General features: G+C 50.5%; 1 protein-coding gene across 2 annotated transcripts; it reads right to left on the reverse strand.

Moving 5' to 3' along the window:
* Nucleotides 1-1092: 1092 nt before the first annotated feature.
* LRRC55 (leucine rich repeat containing 55) lies at nucleotides 1093-13849 on the reverse strand. Of its 2 annotated transcripts, none has more exons than XM_075545704.1 (3): nucleotides 13506-13849; nucleotides 11048-12573; nucleotides 1093-5394 (listed from the first exon to the last, which is right to left on the reverse strand). In XM_075545704.1, the coding sequence occupies exons 2-3, from the start codon at nucleotides 11766-11768 to the stop codon at nucleotides 5159-5161; spliced, it is 957 nt and encodes a 318-aa protein (XP_075401819.1). In that variant the 5' UTR covers nucleotides 11769-12573; nucleotides 13506-13849; the 3' UTR covers nucleotides 1093-5158. The 2 variants fall into 2 exon arrangements, with proteins under 2 accessions (XP_075401819.1, XP_075401818.1); XM_075545703.1 differs by lacking the exon at nucleotides 13506-13849 and adding an exon at nucleotides 13310-13468.
* Nucleotides 13850-15803: the final 1954 nt, after the last annotated feature.

The raw sequence follows: 15803 nt of genomic DNA on the forward strand, positions 1-15803 counted from the left end.
TTGTTTACTTGCGCTGTAGTATTGCTATTAAAGTTTAAGAGAAAATGTTTGCCTCTCTCCAGTCTGCTCCATGGGCTATGGTCTTCCCAGCTGAGTGCCCTGAGTCAACCCATGTGACCTCTTTAGTGGCTTCATTCTGTGGGTGCCACCTTTTAATGAACCCTGTGGCCGTTGGGTTGGGGGCCACAGGGGAGGTCGCAAGTGCTATAAATGCTATTGGAAGAAGCTTAGAGAGCCACTTCCTGCTTAGAGTCGCTTCCTTTTTGGATCAATGTCTCCATCAGTCATTTCCTCCTGAAGTACGGAGATACAGATGGTTGCTATCGTACTTACGGATGGGATCTCTCCTCCTGAGTCCAGCATTCCCAAGAGATACTCCCCAGCCATCGCATTTCCATGTTGTGCGGACATTTCCATGACCCGATAGATTTAGGCATTCCCTTTCTTCGACATGAACCTTGAACTTAGACTGAACTTATGCAATGGATGGGATCTTTCAACTCTCACTCTAAAGCATTTCGATGCCTGGTTTTCCTCCTTGCTGAATCTAGTATCCCTTTCCCACACTAGCTCCCTGGCACACACTCCCCAGTGATGCTAACCACACGGGCACCCCCACTTGTCTTGGCATGTTTCAGGGGTGACCCAAACTGTAAACCCCAACATGTATAAGACATATGCTCTCCTTTTTGTGTCGTTTCAGGCACCAAAATATGCCTACACATAGGGGTGTGTGCATACAGACACACGCATCTTCCTTTTTGCCTGGTAGAAATCTGCTTCTCTGATGTGCCTTCCCCTCCCACACATGCCCCTCCGTGGCTGGCACTTCTCCTAATTATTTCCATCGACTCCCTCCCCATAGACCTTTTGTGTGTATATTTTGGCACACATTCTCTTGGTTCTGCCTAGTTCCCCCTCCCTCCCCACCTCTTTCTTTCTTTCCTTGCTTCCCTCCCTCTCCCTCCTCTTCACAACTCTTCAGAAAATTTGCTAAACTATACACTCTTTATTATTAATGCGCATTTATGAAAAATTCTTCACAGTTACAAAAGTGCATGGTTATAAAATCATCTCCATACAAAGGTTGGCATCTTCCCCTGTCCCACCCCTCCCTCCCCCAGACATCAGCACTCCACAGGGCAGAAAGTTAGAAAAACTGAGAGCTATTGTTGCTCCAGAGTCTCTACCCAGTGCCAGCAAACACAATGGTGATTTATGAAGGACCTTGCTACCCGCCTCCGTCATTTCCTTCTTGCCTCTTTTTAGGGTGGTGAAAGCAGACGAGTTCCTTTAGCTTTGAGAAGATGTCCTTGTGAGTAGTGGACAAAAATGGTGTCCCCTTAAATTCTTCTAGAGCGGGAAAGGATGCCAGAGCTGTGTCAACCACGTGGGGGTGGGGACTGCAGATCTTGCTTGATGGTTGAAGAGAAATATTTGCCTTGGTCATTGCGAATTGTATACATCAAGGCCCTTGAAAGGAACTGGAAAACTACAATATGTCCAGGGACCTATTTTCTGGAGAAGCAGAGATGAGAGTGTGTCTGAGGGTGACCAGAGGCAGTTGGTCTAGCGTGGTGTGAATCTGAGATCTTTTCAGAGGACAATTTTCTTGGCTTAGATTGTGATCATGGTAGTCCTAGTGCGCTGGTTACACTTGGATCTTCTTGGATCAAGCAGGAGAGAGGCGCCTACGAGTAGGGCAGGTCTTTGCGGGATGGAGAACCGAGGGTCACAGGAAAATGTCAGAGTCTCACTAGGCTGCATGATTTTTTTTTCTCTCTCAGATTTTCTAAGCAGCCAGTCCAATTCCAAGCCTGACTGGTTTCCATCTTGGCATATCAAAAGATGCAACAGACAGAAGACTGAGTAGATTGTGTCAACGGACCGAGTGCAAATTCCACAGAGATCTGCTTGACATCTGTGGGTACCCAAGACATAAAGAGCCTTACAGTAGAGACAGACAATGACTCAGAAGTACCCCAACACATCCATGTTGACCAGTCTGGAAAAGAAATAATGAAGCCTGTGGGAATACCCTGATGGATTCTCAGTCACCAGGGAACATCAGTAGGAGCAATTCTCACTAGGATTTCTAGATTACCTCTAGAAGTGTGCTTATTTGTTGCTTCTGACAGTCAGAACAAGGCGGTAGTGGTGGTGATGGTGGTGGGGTAGTGAGCAGGGAATGGATTCCTCGCCAGTAGGGAGGTCAATACACCAAATCACTTCCCTCCTTGTAGTTCAGTGAACTGGGGACCTTTTAGCTTAGAAGTTAGAGAAACTCTGTTCTTTAAAGCCATCTCTCTTTCTCAGAAAGGGTTGCCATGAATGGAGACCAAATTATCTTACCAGAAAACAACAACAACACTGATCTTAAGGGATAATTGTCATTTTGCTAGGTCCTAGTTCTATGCAAAAAGGGACATATCTTGAGATATATTACCTATATATTAGTATATGAGTCCCTAGGCTATCATGAATGCGCATGGCGTTCCTCTATGGGAGGTCTAGTTATTTGCATCAGGACTATTATTTTGATGAGCTACTCCCTCAATACTTGAGCCAATCAGCTGGATTGGTAGACAGCAGCCCTAATCCTCCCCTCCTTGGGTGCAGAAGGAGAGACACGTTGCCGTTGTGTCTCAGATGTCATGGGAGCAGAACTCTACCCCCAGTGCTGTAAGATGATATTCAAGGGACACAGGTTCTAATCTCCCAAGCCTAGCAAACTCTTTGGTTGACTAGTCCAGGGAAGCATTCCCCAGTTGCTATTGAGTCCATTCGGATTCAGGGCACCTCTGTGCATGGTAGAGTAGAGCTGCGCTCTCTAGAGTTTGCAGGGGTTGACTTTTTTGAAAGTCGATCTCTGGCTCTTTCCTTTGGGGAGCATCTGGGTAGCCTCAAACAAACCTCCCACTCTGTGGTTAGCAGCAGAGCCCATTGACCATGTGCACCACCCAGGAACTCCTAGTGAGGCATAGGGAGGAAAGACTTTCTGGAAAGTAACATATTATACTTCATAGGCCTTGCTGGGCGCATGGGGTGATGGAAGCCTACTGGGGCTGGGGACATGGCAGAGAGCTACCGTTCCGATTCATTCCAGTCAGTGTTGCCAACACAGTAGACCACGACTGTACTTTGAAGTCTTATCAAAGATAAGCTAGCATCAATTTTCTTTTAATCTAGCCCTCCTTTAGGGTCTCATTATACGCCACCTAACCATCAGAGCCTGGTTTCTCTTTAGTCTTCATTCCTCTTTCTCATTACACTTAATTCTTCTTACAACACAGCACCTCAGGTGCTACGTAGGAATGGCTTACAGAGCTTCCTCTCCTATTTTTCACATGGCTGCTGCCACGACCACTGGTGCTGATGCTGCCTCTGTGCTTCAGAGGGTGTGAGTTGTGCTACAACGAGCCGATCTGAACCTGCCCAGCAGCTCAGGCTCACTGCCCTCTCTTTAGTCCATCTGCTAACACTCTCATGACCGCTGATCTAGGGCTCTACTCCCCACGCCCTCACCACGGTCTCTTCTCCAAGCACTGCACAAAACACCGGAAGGAGAACTGTGTTGGATTCAGAAGCCCCAACCCTACTGCTTGAGCAAGCCCTACCTCTCCAGCCTCTGTTTCCCCATCTGCATAATAGGAGCAATGAAGTTTAGTTGGCTTCTCACCCAGGATGGTGGACAGTGAAAGAGCTGTCCTGGGATGACCTGGCATGACCAAATCAAGTGAGGAATTTAAGAAAGCTGATGGAGATGATGGCCAGGATGATGGCAACCTTGTTTGGTGCCCAAAGTGACTTACTTTTTGAATGACCCATTTCCATGGATGGGGCTCCCTATGGCCTTCCTAATGCCCTTAGCAAGATATTCTGGGGTCAGAGACTCAGCTCTTAGAGCTGCAGATGATTTATCTGAAGAACGGGGTAAATGGTGCTGGGAGAGTGGAAGTACACCCGTCACTCTGTAAAAGTGCACGGCGTGGTGCCTGAGCTTTAGCAGAGCCTCATCAACATTACTGGAATGCCAAGTGCACAGTGATCAGTGGAGAGGAAAATGTGATGCTCTACCGCCCCACCTGAGTTTGTGAACACTTGAGAACCTTCATTTCGCTCCTTAAGGAGTGACTGGAATCTCTCTGGGTCTCCATGTCCCCATACCGGGACCCATCTGCAGAGAGAGCTTATCACAGTGCCTGGCACTGGCTGGTGCTCAGTAATTAATCACTCTCTCACCTAGGTGGCACAGATGGTTTGTGCTAGGCTACTAATCTCAAGGTTGGTGGCTTGAACCCATTCAGTGTTACCATGGAGGAAAGGGACTGGGAATCTGCTTACAATAAGCCTACAGCCAAGAAAACCCAATGGAGTAGTTCTGTAGAACATGGCGTCATGATGAGTCAGAACCACGCCCCTCAGCTTGCTATCTGAGACCTCACCAGCACGCTGCAGTTGGCAATGAGACTATGGGGAGCACTCCCTGGGAGGTGGTCTCACCTGGTAGCTTCTGATAGGGGAAAGGTGAGCAGGCTGGCGGGAAAGCTTTCTCCCTCTCTAGAAGCAGTGGTTGGCAATGCCCAGAGCTGATAGATTGAGTGTCAGAGGGAAAGTTTGGGTCCTGAACCGTTCCCCCTCCCTACACTTAAGTTACAAAGGATGGTTAATAATGTGCAACCTACTAGGCACCTTTTGGCCTCTGTCCTTTGCGCATGTTCACCCTCCTTGACAATTTTCTACTTGACCATGTCCTACTCATTCATCATCGCCCAGCTCCCAAATCACCTCCACTTTTATAATTCTCTCAGACTCTGCTAGGGACATCAATAGTGCCCTCCTCTGAGCTTTCAGAGCTATGTGCTCAGAGTACTGACCTGTCATCCTAAAGGGAACCGGGCGCAAATCTTGCTCCCTTGCTTAAAATAAGCACCTGGAGAGCGGGGGCTGGGTTAGACATATCTCATGCTTCCAGTTCCCAGCACTCAAGTGCCTGGCCCAAAGGTCATGCCCAGGTAAAGTGAGTTTCCCCAACTTTGTTCCTGTGACAATGGTGGTCAAGGCATCATGCATCGAATCAGAGTGGGCAATGAGCAAAGGTGCAGAGCGGTCAGTGGCAGCAGTGGTCGGCAGCATAGAGGGGTGCGAGGCTCGTCTGTCAAATCTCTTCCTCTTCGCTGGCTTTGCTCCAGCGGTGGCAGCAGTTGGCTGTGATGCCCAGAAGAAAGTTGGTGGCCACGGATGCAATGGAGACCACGAAGCCCACGAAGGCGATGAACAGGTAATCATCCAAGGTCAGTGTCAGGTGGCAGGCCTTGAAGCTCTCGTCAGTGAGGGAGAAGAGTGGTGCGCCCTCAACTTCGGGGGGACCCCGGCACTCAGCCAGCTGAGAATCTGCAACACAGGACCCAAGGGGGGTGAGGCCCAGGGGAGTCAGTTAGAGAGTTCCCAGCACTCCCACAGGAAGTGCCAGAAACTTCCTTGTGCCAAAACATCATTTATCCAAATAACCCTCAAGGCACCTATTTTTATTGATGATAAAATCATGATTTGTAGAATTTCATAACCTGTTGAAAGTACTGCAGCTACCACTAGTGCTGGGTCTAAGGAGCCCCAGAGGCATAGTGGTTATGAACTGGACTCAAGGTTCACAGTTCAAAGCTACCAGCAGTGTAGTCCCATCTTGACCAGTCCCTGGGCTCTCCCCATTTCACCTACTTGCTTTTTCTCTCTCTCAATAATCCTCATCACTGTAAGACAATTCATAATGGGTTTATTTTCTATCTCTTCTCCCTGGAGTCTTATTAGCTCCTTCCAGAGTATCTTTGGCATCAGAACTAGGTCTTATCCACACTAAGTGTTCAATGAATCTTGGTCCAAAAATTATATGAACGAATGACTCTGTACAACTTCAGGGCATTGGATCTTTCTTCTCCAGCTAGCTTTCCCACATACACGAATGATAGAGTTAATGAATAGCCTTGTTATCATGCAGAGTACATCAGAACATCTATTAGTGTACATGCAGTTTGGTGGAAATTTAACATCTCGTATTAGTTCCCTTTTGAGCCATTTAAAATTTGTTCTAGTTTTACATATTTATGCTTTCTTTTTCATAGAGGGTTTTCTGTTTTACTTTGTTATTGTTGTTGGGTTTTCATGTTTTTTCTGTTTATGAAATACAACATAGATATATCTATAGAGACAGTAATGAGATTTTTGAGGCTATGACAGGGGAGGTTGGGGGGAAATGGAGAGCAAATAACAATGAGTATAAGGAAGAAGAAAATGTTCTAAAATGGATTGAATTACTGATTATACAACTCTTCTTAATATGATCACACTATTGAATTATATGATATGTGAGCTATATCCCAATAAAACTGTTAAAAATGGGTATGGATTCTGGAGCTATTGGCCAGGGTTCAAATGTCCTTTCCATCTCTCACTAGTTGTGTGATTGCGGGAACGCTATTTAACTGCTCCCTGGTTTCGTCTTCTGTAAGATGGGGCCAGTTATAGTCTATAGGAAAAGGGAGAATGTCTATGAAGTGTATGTCCCTGGTGCATCATAAACCCCACGGGGAAACCAAACCAATGGCTGTCGAGTCGACTCTGACTTACGGTGACTCCATGTACATCAGCGTGAATGTCTATAGAGGTCAGCAGTAAGTGTCCGTGAAAAAAGAGGACGACCCTCAGTGAGAGGGAAGCCCCTCAGTGAGATGGTTTGAGCTGAAACAAAGGGCTCAAACACGACGGCTCTGAGGATGGTGCAGGACCTGGTAGGGCTTTGGCGAGGCCACAGGAGTTGGACACCACTCAATGGCACTTAGCGACAATGGCAATGGAAGCAGGGAAGAACTGGGCTCCAGGGGGCTTTTAGTAGCTGATCTTCAGAAGCAGATCACCAGTTCTTTCTTTTGAGGCACCTCTGGGTGGACTCACACCTGCGGTCTCTTGGTTAGTAGCTGAGCATTTCCACTGTCTGCACCAGCAGGCGATGCCCATAAGCACTAGGGATGTGCATGGTTTCCTTCTTAACCCACATTGGACTTTCTTGGCACGTCAGTGTGTCTGTGTGTGGTCATGCTCTGCACAGAAACTTCTCTAGGAAGGAGGTGGGGGGTGGTGTTCTCCTTCTATGGGACTACCTTTCTCTCCAACACTGATAGTCTCACCTCATCTTCCCAGGGTCACTTTAATGGACATCAATGTTCTCATCTTACTTTCCCTTGTAAGTCAGGGTGGCGATTCTGCCACAGAATGCCAGACCCTGGGCAGCTGGTGTGGCCACCGCCTTCCTTGCGGGCATCATAGCCACCTTCTGCCATCCCCAGAGCAAGGCCAGTAAAGAGGAAGCTTTTGAGATGCCGGTCACGCCCTCATTCTGTGGGTAAAGACGCCTCCACCTCTCACCTTGGGCAGGTTGACATTGGCCTTCATGCTCTTCTTAGATCTTCGAATTGTCTAAGAAGATCAATGTAAAGACCGTTTCTAAATCATGTACTGTGCAAAGACTCTTCATTTCGTCTGTGGCTTTTGAGGGCAGAGAATAACAAGATTGGTTTGAATGGACCCATTTGAGATTTGAATGAGCATCATTACCTCTAGAAATGGGAAGTCAAGTTTAGAAGCAGCTTGCCCCAAGTTCCAGGCCAAATGGTCCTTGTCGGCTGAATACATAGTACCCCAAATCCAACCCAGGCTGAGATGGCATCTAACCTTCAAGGGCTCTCCTTTGGTGACCACAAAATACATTGTTCAATTGTGTGTATGCGTGTGCGTGTGTGTGTGTTGGGGTGGTGGTGATAAGAAAACGGAGGCTGGAGGACATGGTGACATGAATATGAACCAGGCAGAGAAGACCAGAGTGTCATGGCAGGATTCCAAAGGAGTGACAGATGGGGAGGACATGGGCCTGATATTGCTTTCCGGTGAATCAGGGGGCCATTCTTGATGGGGAATATCTTCTGACAGTGCACTTAGGTCCCTCTCTCTTAGAACGTGTCTAAAATCCATGAGGAATTATGGGAATTGCATGACAAAAAGACACGCAGGGAAGAGGATCACCCAGTCCTACCTCCCCTGGCTAGTTCTTGGTCCCTGAGAGGAAAGACCCCGGCGGATGTGAGGCACTGCCAGTTGGGCTCTGAGAGAAACAGGGACCGTGGGTTCTTAGCCGTGGCTGCTTCTTTCTCCTCTGCACATGGGATCTCAGGCCTTCGCTCGTCCCTGGGGGGTCTGTGATTCTTTAGAAGTGTGGTGGAGACCTCAGAGGAAGATAATCCCATGTGTCTGAGGGAAGCGAGGTGCCCAGGACTGTCCTTTCTGTCCTTAGTGCAAGGGAGGCATAGAGGGGGAACAGGCAGGGAGACCACTCTGATAGTGTCCCCCCTCCCTATCCCCACCTTCATCCCATCTCAGCCCCCAGCTATTTTGGTCCTAGAGAAGGTCCTCCCACAGCTCTGTGCAAACACTGGAATCGTGACCCACAGCCCCCCTGAGCTATTTTGGTCCCCGGGCTCCCCACTCAGTTCTCCTCTTCCTCCTACCTCATTTAACATCCATTCTTCTGAGCACACACAGAGCCCAGGCAGCAGGAAAGTCCCTGGGACCAGAGCGCCAGGCTCTTATGTGGTTTAACTGCAGGGGCCATGTCCCTGCTCAGTGGTTCTGACAGTGGGGCCACAACGGAACATTGCTTGTCACCTGGCCAGAGACTGCACTGCTGGGTGAGGCCAGCCTCTATCATACTCATGTGGTTTTGGCTTCTTCAGCGCCCAATGCACCTTCCAATTTGGAATGGCTGGCTAGACTGCCAAGCCTTAACTCCTCTTCTAAGCTCCCCCCCTGCACCCAGCCCTCACTCAGATCTGCTGAGCCTCTCTGATCTGCCCAGTACTCAGACCCCGACTCTTCCTGTTAGTCCAGAGCCCGACGCTTCAGGTACACCACAGGAGGGCCAGGCTGACCATTGGGTTTGACTTCTGTCTTTACTTAGCAACTATGTGGCTTCAGACAAGTTAGGGCACCTCTTTTTCCCTAGGTATTCCTCCCTGCAAGGTGGGGATTCCTGAGGGTTCTTGTGAGGTGAAAGGACATGCTTACAATAGGTCCAGCACAACAGTTAACACTAGAGTAGCCTGTGTTGGCCACTACCATGTCTTTGAGCATTTGCACGGCGCTCAGTAGGCTGAAGAAGAAATCTGGTAGGGCAGGAGAGAGCAAAGGTTTTCACACCAGAGGGAATAGTATTGACAGCTTGCCAAGAGGTGAGGTTGGGGGGACGATGAGGCTCTCTACTCTCACAAAGAGTTACACTCTTGGAAACCCACAGGGGCAGTGCCACCCTGTCCTACAGGGTCACCATGAGTCAGAATTGCCTCGATGGCAGTGAGATGAGGCGGGAGGCAGAGAGCAAGGGAGCGGCGTTGAAGCAATAGTCTAGAGGGTTTACAAGTACGAACCTGGGTGGAGGGGAAAGTATGAATCCACAAGAGGGAGAAGAGAAGTCAAAGGAAGGGGGTAGGGTGAGCGATTACAGGGTTTAATAAGCAATTTAAGCTGCTGAATAGAAAATTGATTATCTGAAATGTAACCCTCCACTTAATTCACAACACAAAAATTGCTTTTTAAAAAATGTCAAGTAGACTTGGGTTTTGTCCTTGTCCCTGCCTGGTTCTCTGAGTACCACCGGGAATGCCTTCTAATTGTTCTAAAGTTTGGCTTCTTCATGATGCTACTTGAGCCCTGTCCGGCTGACTCGCGATGACCCCATGTCTACCTGCAATAGAACTGTGCTCTATCGAATTTAAAGTGGCTAGTTTCTTTTGGAAAGTAGCTCACTATGTCTTCTTTCTGAAGAGCCTGTAGATGGTTTTGAACTTTCAGTCTTTTGGCTTGCACCACCCAGGGATACCGGGGATAATAGGTGGGGGGCAACCCAATAGCGCAGGCCTACTGTGTCCTATAGAGTCATTGTGAGTCAGCATCAACGAGACAGCACACAGCTACAACCTTTATGGGGCAACCCCCCAGGTCTTTCTCCAGAGCCGAGGCTGGTGCTAACCATTGAGCTTATGGGTGAAGAGAGACAGCAGATGGTATAAGAGATGAAAATAAAAATAATTTATAAATGATCAAGGGTTCACGACGGTGGGAGGGTGGGGGAGGAAGGAATAAAAAGAGGAGCTGATACCAAGGGCTCAAGTAGAAAGAAAAGGTTTTGGAAATGACGATGGCAACATAGGTACACATGTGCTTGATACAATGGCTGGATGGATTGTTAGGAGAGTGGTAAGAGCCCCCCCAAAATAATGGTTTATTTAAAAAATAAAGAAAAACCCCATTTTGCTAGCAGGGTAGAACTCATTTATACACTATCGACTACTAGCTATTTGTTACTATCTGCCTGCCTGCCTGTTAACTGTAGGAGCCCTGGTTTCACGTGGGTTCCAAATTGGGCTGTTAACCACAAGATCAACAGTTCGAAACCACCAGCTGCTCCTCAGGAGAAAGATGAGGCGACTGACAGTCTCAGAAACCCACAGGGTCAGAGGACATTCTACCTTGCCCAACAGGGTCACTATGAGTTGGGATTGACTCAGTGGCAGGGACATGAACAAACAGGCACCATAGGGAAAGGGCCTATTTTATGAACGGATGGGAGACCACAGTCCCTAGCTCAGTGGTTCTCAACCTGTGGGTCGCGACCCCTTTGGGGGTTGAATGACCCTTTCACAGGGGTCACCTGATTCACCACAATAGCAAAATGACAATGATGAAGTAGCAGTGAAAATAATGTTATGGTTGGGGTCTCACCACCACATGAGGAACTATTAAAGGGTCGTGGCATTAGGAAGGTGGAGACCCACTGCACTCGCTGACGTGCTGAATGATAGAGCTGTCAGCCTAAAGAGGCAAGCAGAGAGCAGGACACACAGTAGGTGCTTAAGAGCTCTAAGCCTGCCTCCACTTTGAGAGTCTTTGTTTCCCGCCAGACAAGCCCTCCCCCTTGCAGCTCTGTCCTGTCCCACTCCCTTACCCGCTGTGCAGCGCTGGATCCGATTCCGTAGCCACTTCAGCAGGGGCTCCATGGTGCAGCCGCACACCCACGGGTTGCCACCAATCTGCAGGGTCACCAGCCCCGGTAGGCCCTCGAGAGCCTCCAGGCTGAGAAAGGCCAGGCCTCCGTAGCTGAGGTCCAGGTCTCGGAGCTGCACGAGGCCCTGGAATGCCTGGGGGTGCACCCTGCGCAGCCACGGGTTGTGGCTCAGGTCGATGTGCACCAGTCCGTGGGCTGCCCTGAACATGTCGGCCGGCACGTGGCTGAGGTTGTTGTAGCTCAGATCCAGGTGTGCCAACCGCTTGGCGTGCAGGAAGAGGCCGGGAGGCAGCTCGACCAGGGAGTTGTTGCGCAAATCCAGCACCCAGAGCTCCATGTAGCACGTGAGGTAGCCAGGCGGCACAGCGGTGATGCGGTTGTGCGCCAGGCTGAGGTTTCGGGTGTCCATGGGCAGGTCTGGGGGCACGGAGAAGAGCCGCTGGCCACTGCAGTCCACCACCTGGTTATGACACGTGCAGAGGACTGGGCAGCTGGTGCCAGCGTCCGAGTGCCTCATCCCAACTACCAGGAGGAGGGAGAGGAGCAGCATGGCTGGGTGGGGTGGCCCAGGCCACGGCAGCTGGGCCCCAGAATCTCCCATCTTAGCCAGCTGGGAACAGCAGTGTAGAAGGGAGCTCCCTGGGGCTGGGGCTGTGTCCATGGACTCAAGAGCCAGTGGCACAGGAAGGCAGCTACACCAGGGGCCAGCAGCCTGGAAGGTGGGGCCTCGCAGCGTGTGGTCTCATGGCTGAAACCTTTCCTGGGAGTCTGGTCTCACAGATGGCTCCCCAGGTGAGCCATTTGGAGCCTAGGGGGACAAGAAACCCAGGCGAGGCCCCCCAGGGTCTGGAAAGATGATCAAAACTTGAGGCAGGAAGGGCAAGAGGATGGGGCTGGGCCAGCTGTCAGCAATTCCTGGAAGGCTCCCTGCAGGTCTTCTGTGTGCCTCTGGCCCATACCTGCTGGGCCCTCGCCCTGGGTGCTCTGCACTAGATGTGGGAGCCAGGCGTTGAAGGAGATACAAGGTGCCCTTGGAGAAGTCCTGGCACTTTCCCCAAGAAAGCCTGCCCCCAATCTTTGACTGATTAGGCGAGCAAGTTTGCATCTGGGCCCCCAGCAATCAAGCCCTCAGAAGGTATTTCTCACAGTGGCTTTGGGGGGCTTGAGTCCGAGGGGGTCCCGTTGTGGGCATTGTGGGCAGAGAACTCAGAGAGAAGGAGGCCTCCATGGACCTGGGAACGTGGGAGCCCTTAGCCTGAGTGGCTGCTAGAGAGCCTGAGCAGGCCATTGTCTCCCTGGGGTGGGGAGGACCCCCATCGGTGTCCACCTTGAAGACTACTGAGGCTAAGAAGAGCCATTTGTCCAGGAGGGCGGGGCTGGGCGTCAGCTAGGAGAGCTCTGGCCACTTCTCCAAGCCAGCACCTTCTGCTTGCCTCCGGATTTCACAAGCAAGGGCAGAATTCCCTCTGTGAAGAAGAAAAGTCATCCAGTACAGACGCCTGTGTCCCCTCACCTGGATGCCAAGTCCCACCTCTCAAACTCACCCTCTCTCCCTGCCAAACCTCCTACCCCTTTTTGCTCTCTTGCCTCAAAGTTCTCAGCTGAGGGTCCTGAGGTGTGGCCACCCTGGGGTCCCATTGTTGTCATCTACCCAAATCTTCCCATTGGGACCTGCACTCACCAGGCTGGCGTGTTGAATGCATTTTCTCCTCCTCAAAGCCCCACACCCCATCATCTCAAAACACCCCGCCCATGTGCTGCCCTTAAGAAAACAAGCCTCCCCAGCTCTGACCATGTTGCACACCCTTTTAGATACGCCCAGCCTCTCTCTCTCTTAAACACACACACACACACACACACACACACACACACACACACACACACACACACACACACACACACACACACACACACAACCTTTCCCAGGCTTTGCTCTGCCTCCCGCTGCCAGCTCCCCAATGCGCCCTCCTGCTCCTCCCTCTGCGCACCCCACAGGGCTGAGGCCCCTGGCCAGTGGCTCCCACCATCTCGCCCCCACTGCAGACCCCAATCCCAGCATCCCTTTCCACAAATACTCCACTCCTCGGCTTGCTGCCCCGCAGCAGCGGAGCACTCAGTCCCCTCCTCGCAGGCCCAGGAAGAGGAATGGTGACATCCCAAGCATCCTAGCTAGCCCGCCGTCCGTTCTGTCACAGTGCTCACCTGCTGTCCTGGCCGGTCCTCTCCTCCTCGATGGCTGCCTCGCCCCGCGCAGCCTCTCCTTCCAGCCTCAAGCCGCCTCTCGGGGACACCACCCCAGCTCCCCTTCAGCCAGATTACTTCCTTGGAGGTCTCTCCCGCGCACATCCACAGCGCCCCCCCCCGTCCCCCCCTCCTCCCGCCCGCCGAGCTTACTCACTCTGGTCCAAGGAAGCAGCCATCAATTTGCCTCCGGCACGGGTCTCCCCTCCCGCACCCCAGAATGCCCGCTCGCTGGTGGCTTCACCAGAACAGATTGCCTCCCTGGCTCTTCCCCTCCCCCGGCCTCTCCTCCTCCATGTCTCCTGGATCCCGGGGCAGCATCCTCTGGTGGCTTCCTGCCCCGATATCCCAGGGTCGCCCCTTGTACCCCAAAGGGGGATCCGAGCGAGGACGCTTAGAAGAAAGTTCACAGACTCGCAATCCTTCTCCCAGAAACTAGGCTCTTGCGGAGGCTGCCTGTGTAGGAGGCTTCCGCCAGGTCTTCCCCTCCTCCCCCTCTCTTCTCCTCCTTCCATCCCTCCTCTCGCCCTCCCTTCCCCTCCCCTCTTCCTTTCTCGCTCCCCTTTTTCCTCGAGGGCCAGGTACTGACGTTGCACTGTCTCTTAGCAACTGCCTCCACATCTCTGAGCAACTGGAGAATGGGCGATGGACCCCCACCAAGATGAGAACTAGGAACAAGAAGCAACCCCAGAATCAGCAAGGACCCTCAGGATCCCAGGGCAGGGCAAAGGTTGAAAGCAGAGGCCAGAGGCTGGGCAGGACTTCAGCAGGGGGAGGAGGTGCAGCCATGGGTAGGGTGGGGGCAAAAAGACCTCGCAAGAGAGGTTGGAAATAGGAGTAAAATGGGGTGAATCTGGAATTTGAGATGGGATGGGGGTGTTAAGGGTATTAGATCCAGAGGGGAAGGTAGAACTTGGCAGGAGAAAGGGGGACGGCAGAAAATCAGGGGTGGCTGAGAGACTCAGGAATAAGGATGGAAGCAAGGACAAGACTGCCACCGATAAGTTTGGACACTCAGGGATGCAGGTACAAACCCAAAGGGTCGGAAAGAGGAATTCATGACAACCAAGGAGTATTTCCTTCAGAAAGGCAGAGCTGGCCAAACCACCTTACCACAGAACTGAAATAAATTTTTTTTAAAAAAGGGGAGAAACCTTATTTACCTCAAGAGGAGCTAAGAAAAGTACTCAGCACACTTCAATAGTTCATGTTGATGAATGAAAACTTGTCAAAAAGAACAGAGGTCGTCTTCTTGTGCAAAGTACATACGTTTCCCTTGTATCCTCTGCTCTCTTCTTCCGTCTCATTCATTCTTTTCTCCTCTCTTGTGCTTCACACCTTATTCCTCCTTTTTCTTTCTTTTTTTTGGGGGGGGGGTGTAGGAGGGGGTGGGGTCAGCTTTATTACCACCTCAAATAGGTTTGGGAAATACTGAACAACTCCCTCTGGACCACCTCGTGCTTAGATGTCTTCACTTTCACCACTTGCACTAGTAATTGGGAGCTCCCGAGGTCATGATTTTACACAAAGGAATAAAACTTACACAGAGTATCAGAGTTATTATATAGGTGGATAAGAAATCCATGTCCAATTGGGCCTCTGCTCAAGTACTCCCTCAATGCAAGAATAATTTGTTCTATTAAACTGGCATTCCATGATGCTCACCTTCCAGACAAAGCGGGTGCATAAGCAAATGTGGTGATGAAAGCTGATGGAGCCAGTTATCAAAAGATATAGCATCTGGGGTCTTAAAGACTTGAAGGTAAACAAGCGGCCATCTAGCTCAGAAGCAACAAAGCCCACATGGAAGAAGCACACCAGCCAGTGTGATCATGAGGTGCCGAAGTGATCAGTTATCAGGCATCAAAGAACAAAAAATCATATCATTGTGAATGAGGAGGAGTGAAGATTAGGGACCCAAGACCCATCTGTAGGCAACTGGACATACCTTACAGAAGGGTCACGGGGAGAAGACTAGCCAGTCAGGGTGCAGTGTAGCAACGATGAAACATACAACTTTCCTCTAGTTCCTAAATGCTTCCTCCACCCCCACTATATCATGATCCCAATTCTACCTTACAAATCTGGCTAGGCCAGAGGATGTACACTGGTACAGATAGGAATTGGAAACACAGGGAATCCGGGACAGATGATCCTTTCAGGACCAGTGGTGTGAGTGGCAATACTGGGAGCGTAGAGGAAGGGTGGGCTGGAAAGGGGGAACCTATTACAAGGATCTGCATGTAACTTCCTCCCCGGGGAACTGACAACAGAAAAGTGGGTGAAGGGAGACGTCGGGCAGGGCAAGATGTGACAAATAATAATAATTTATAAATTATAAAAAAATTATCAAGGGTTTGTGGGGGAGGGAGAGTGCGGAGGGAGGGGAAAATGAGCTGATGCCAGGGGCTTAAGTGGAGAGCAAATATTTTGAGAATGATGAGGGCAATGACTG

Source organism: Tenrec ecaudatus, chromosome 4 (genome assembly GCF_050624435.1).
Source record: "Tenrec ecaudatus isolate mTenEca1 chromosome 4, mTenEca1.hap1, whole genome shotgun sequence".
In the NCBI taxonomy this organism is placed as follows: Eukaryota; Metazoa; Chordata; class Mammalia; order Afrosoricida; family Tenrecidae; genus Tenrec; species Tenrec ecaudatus.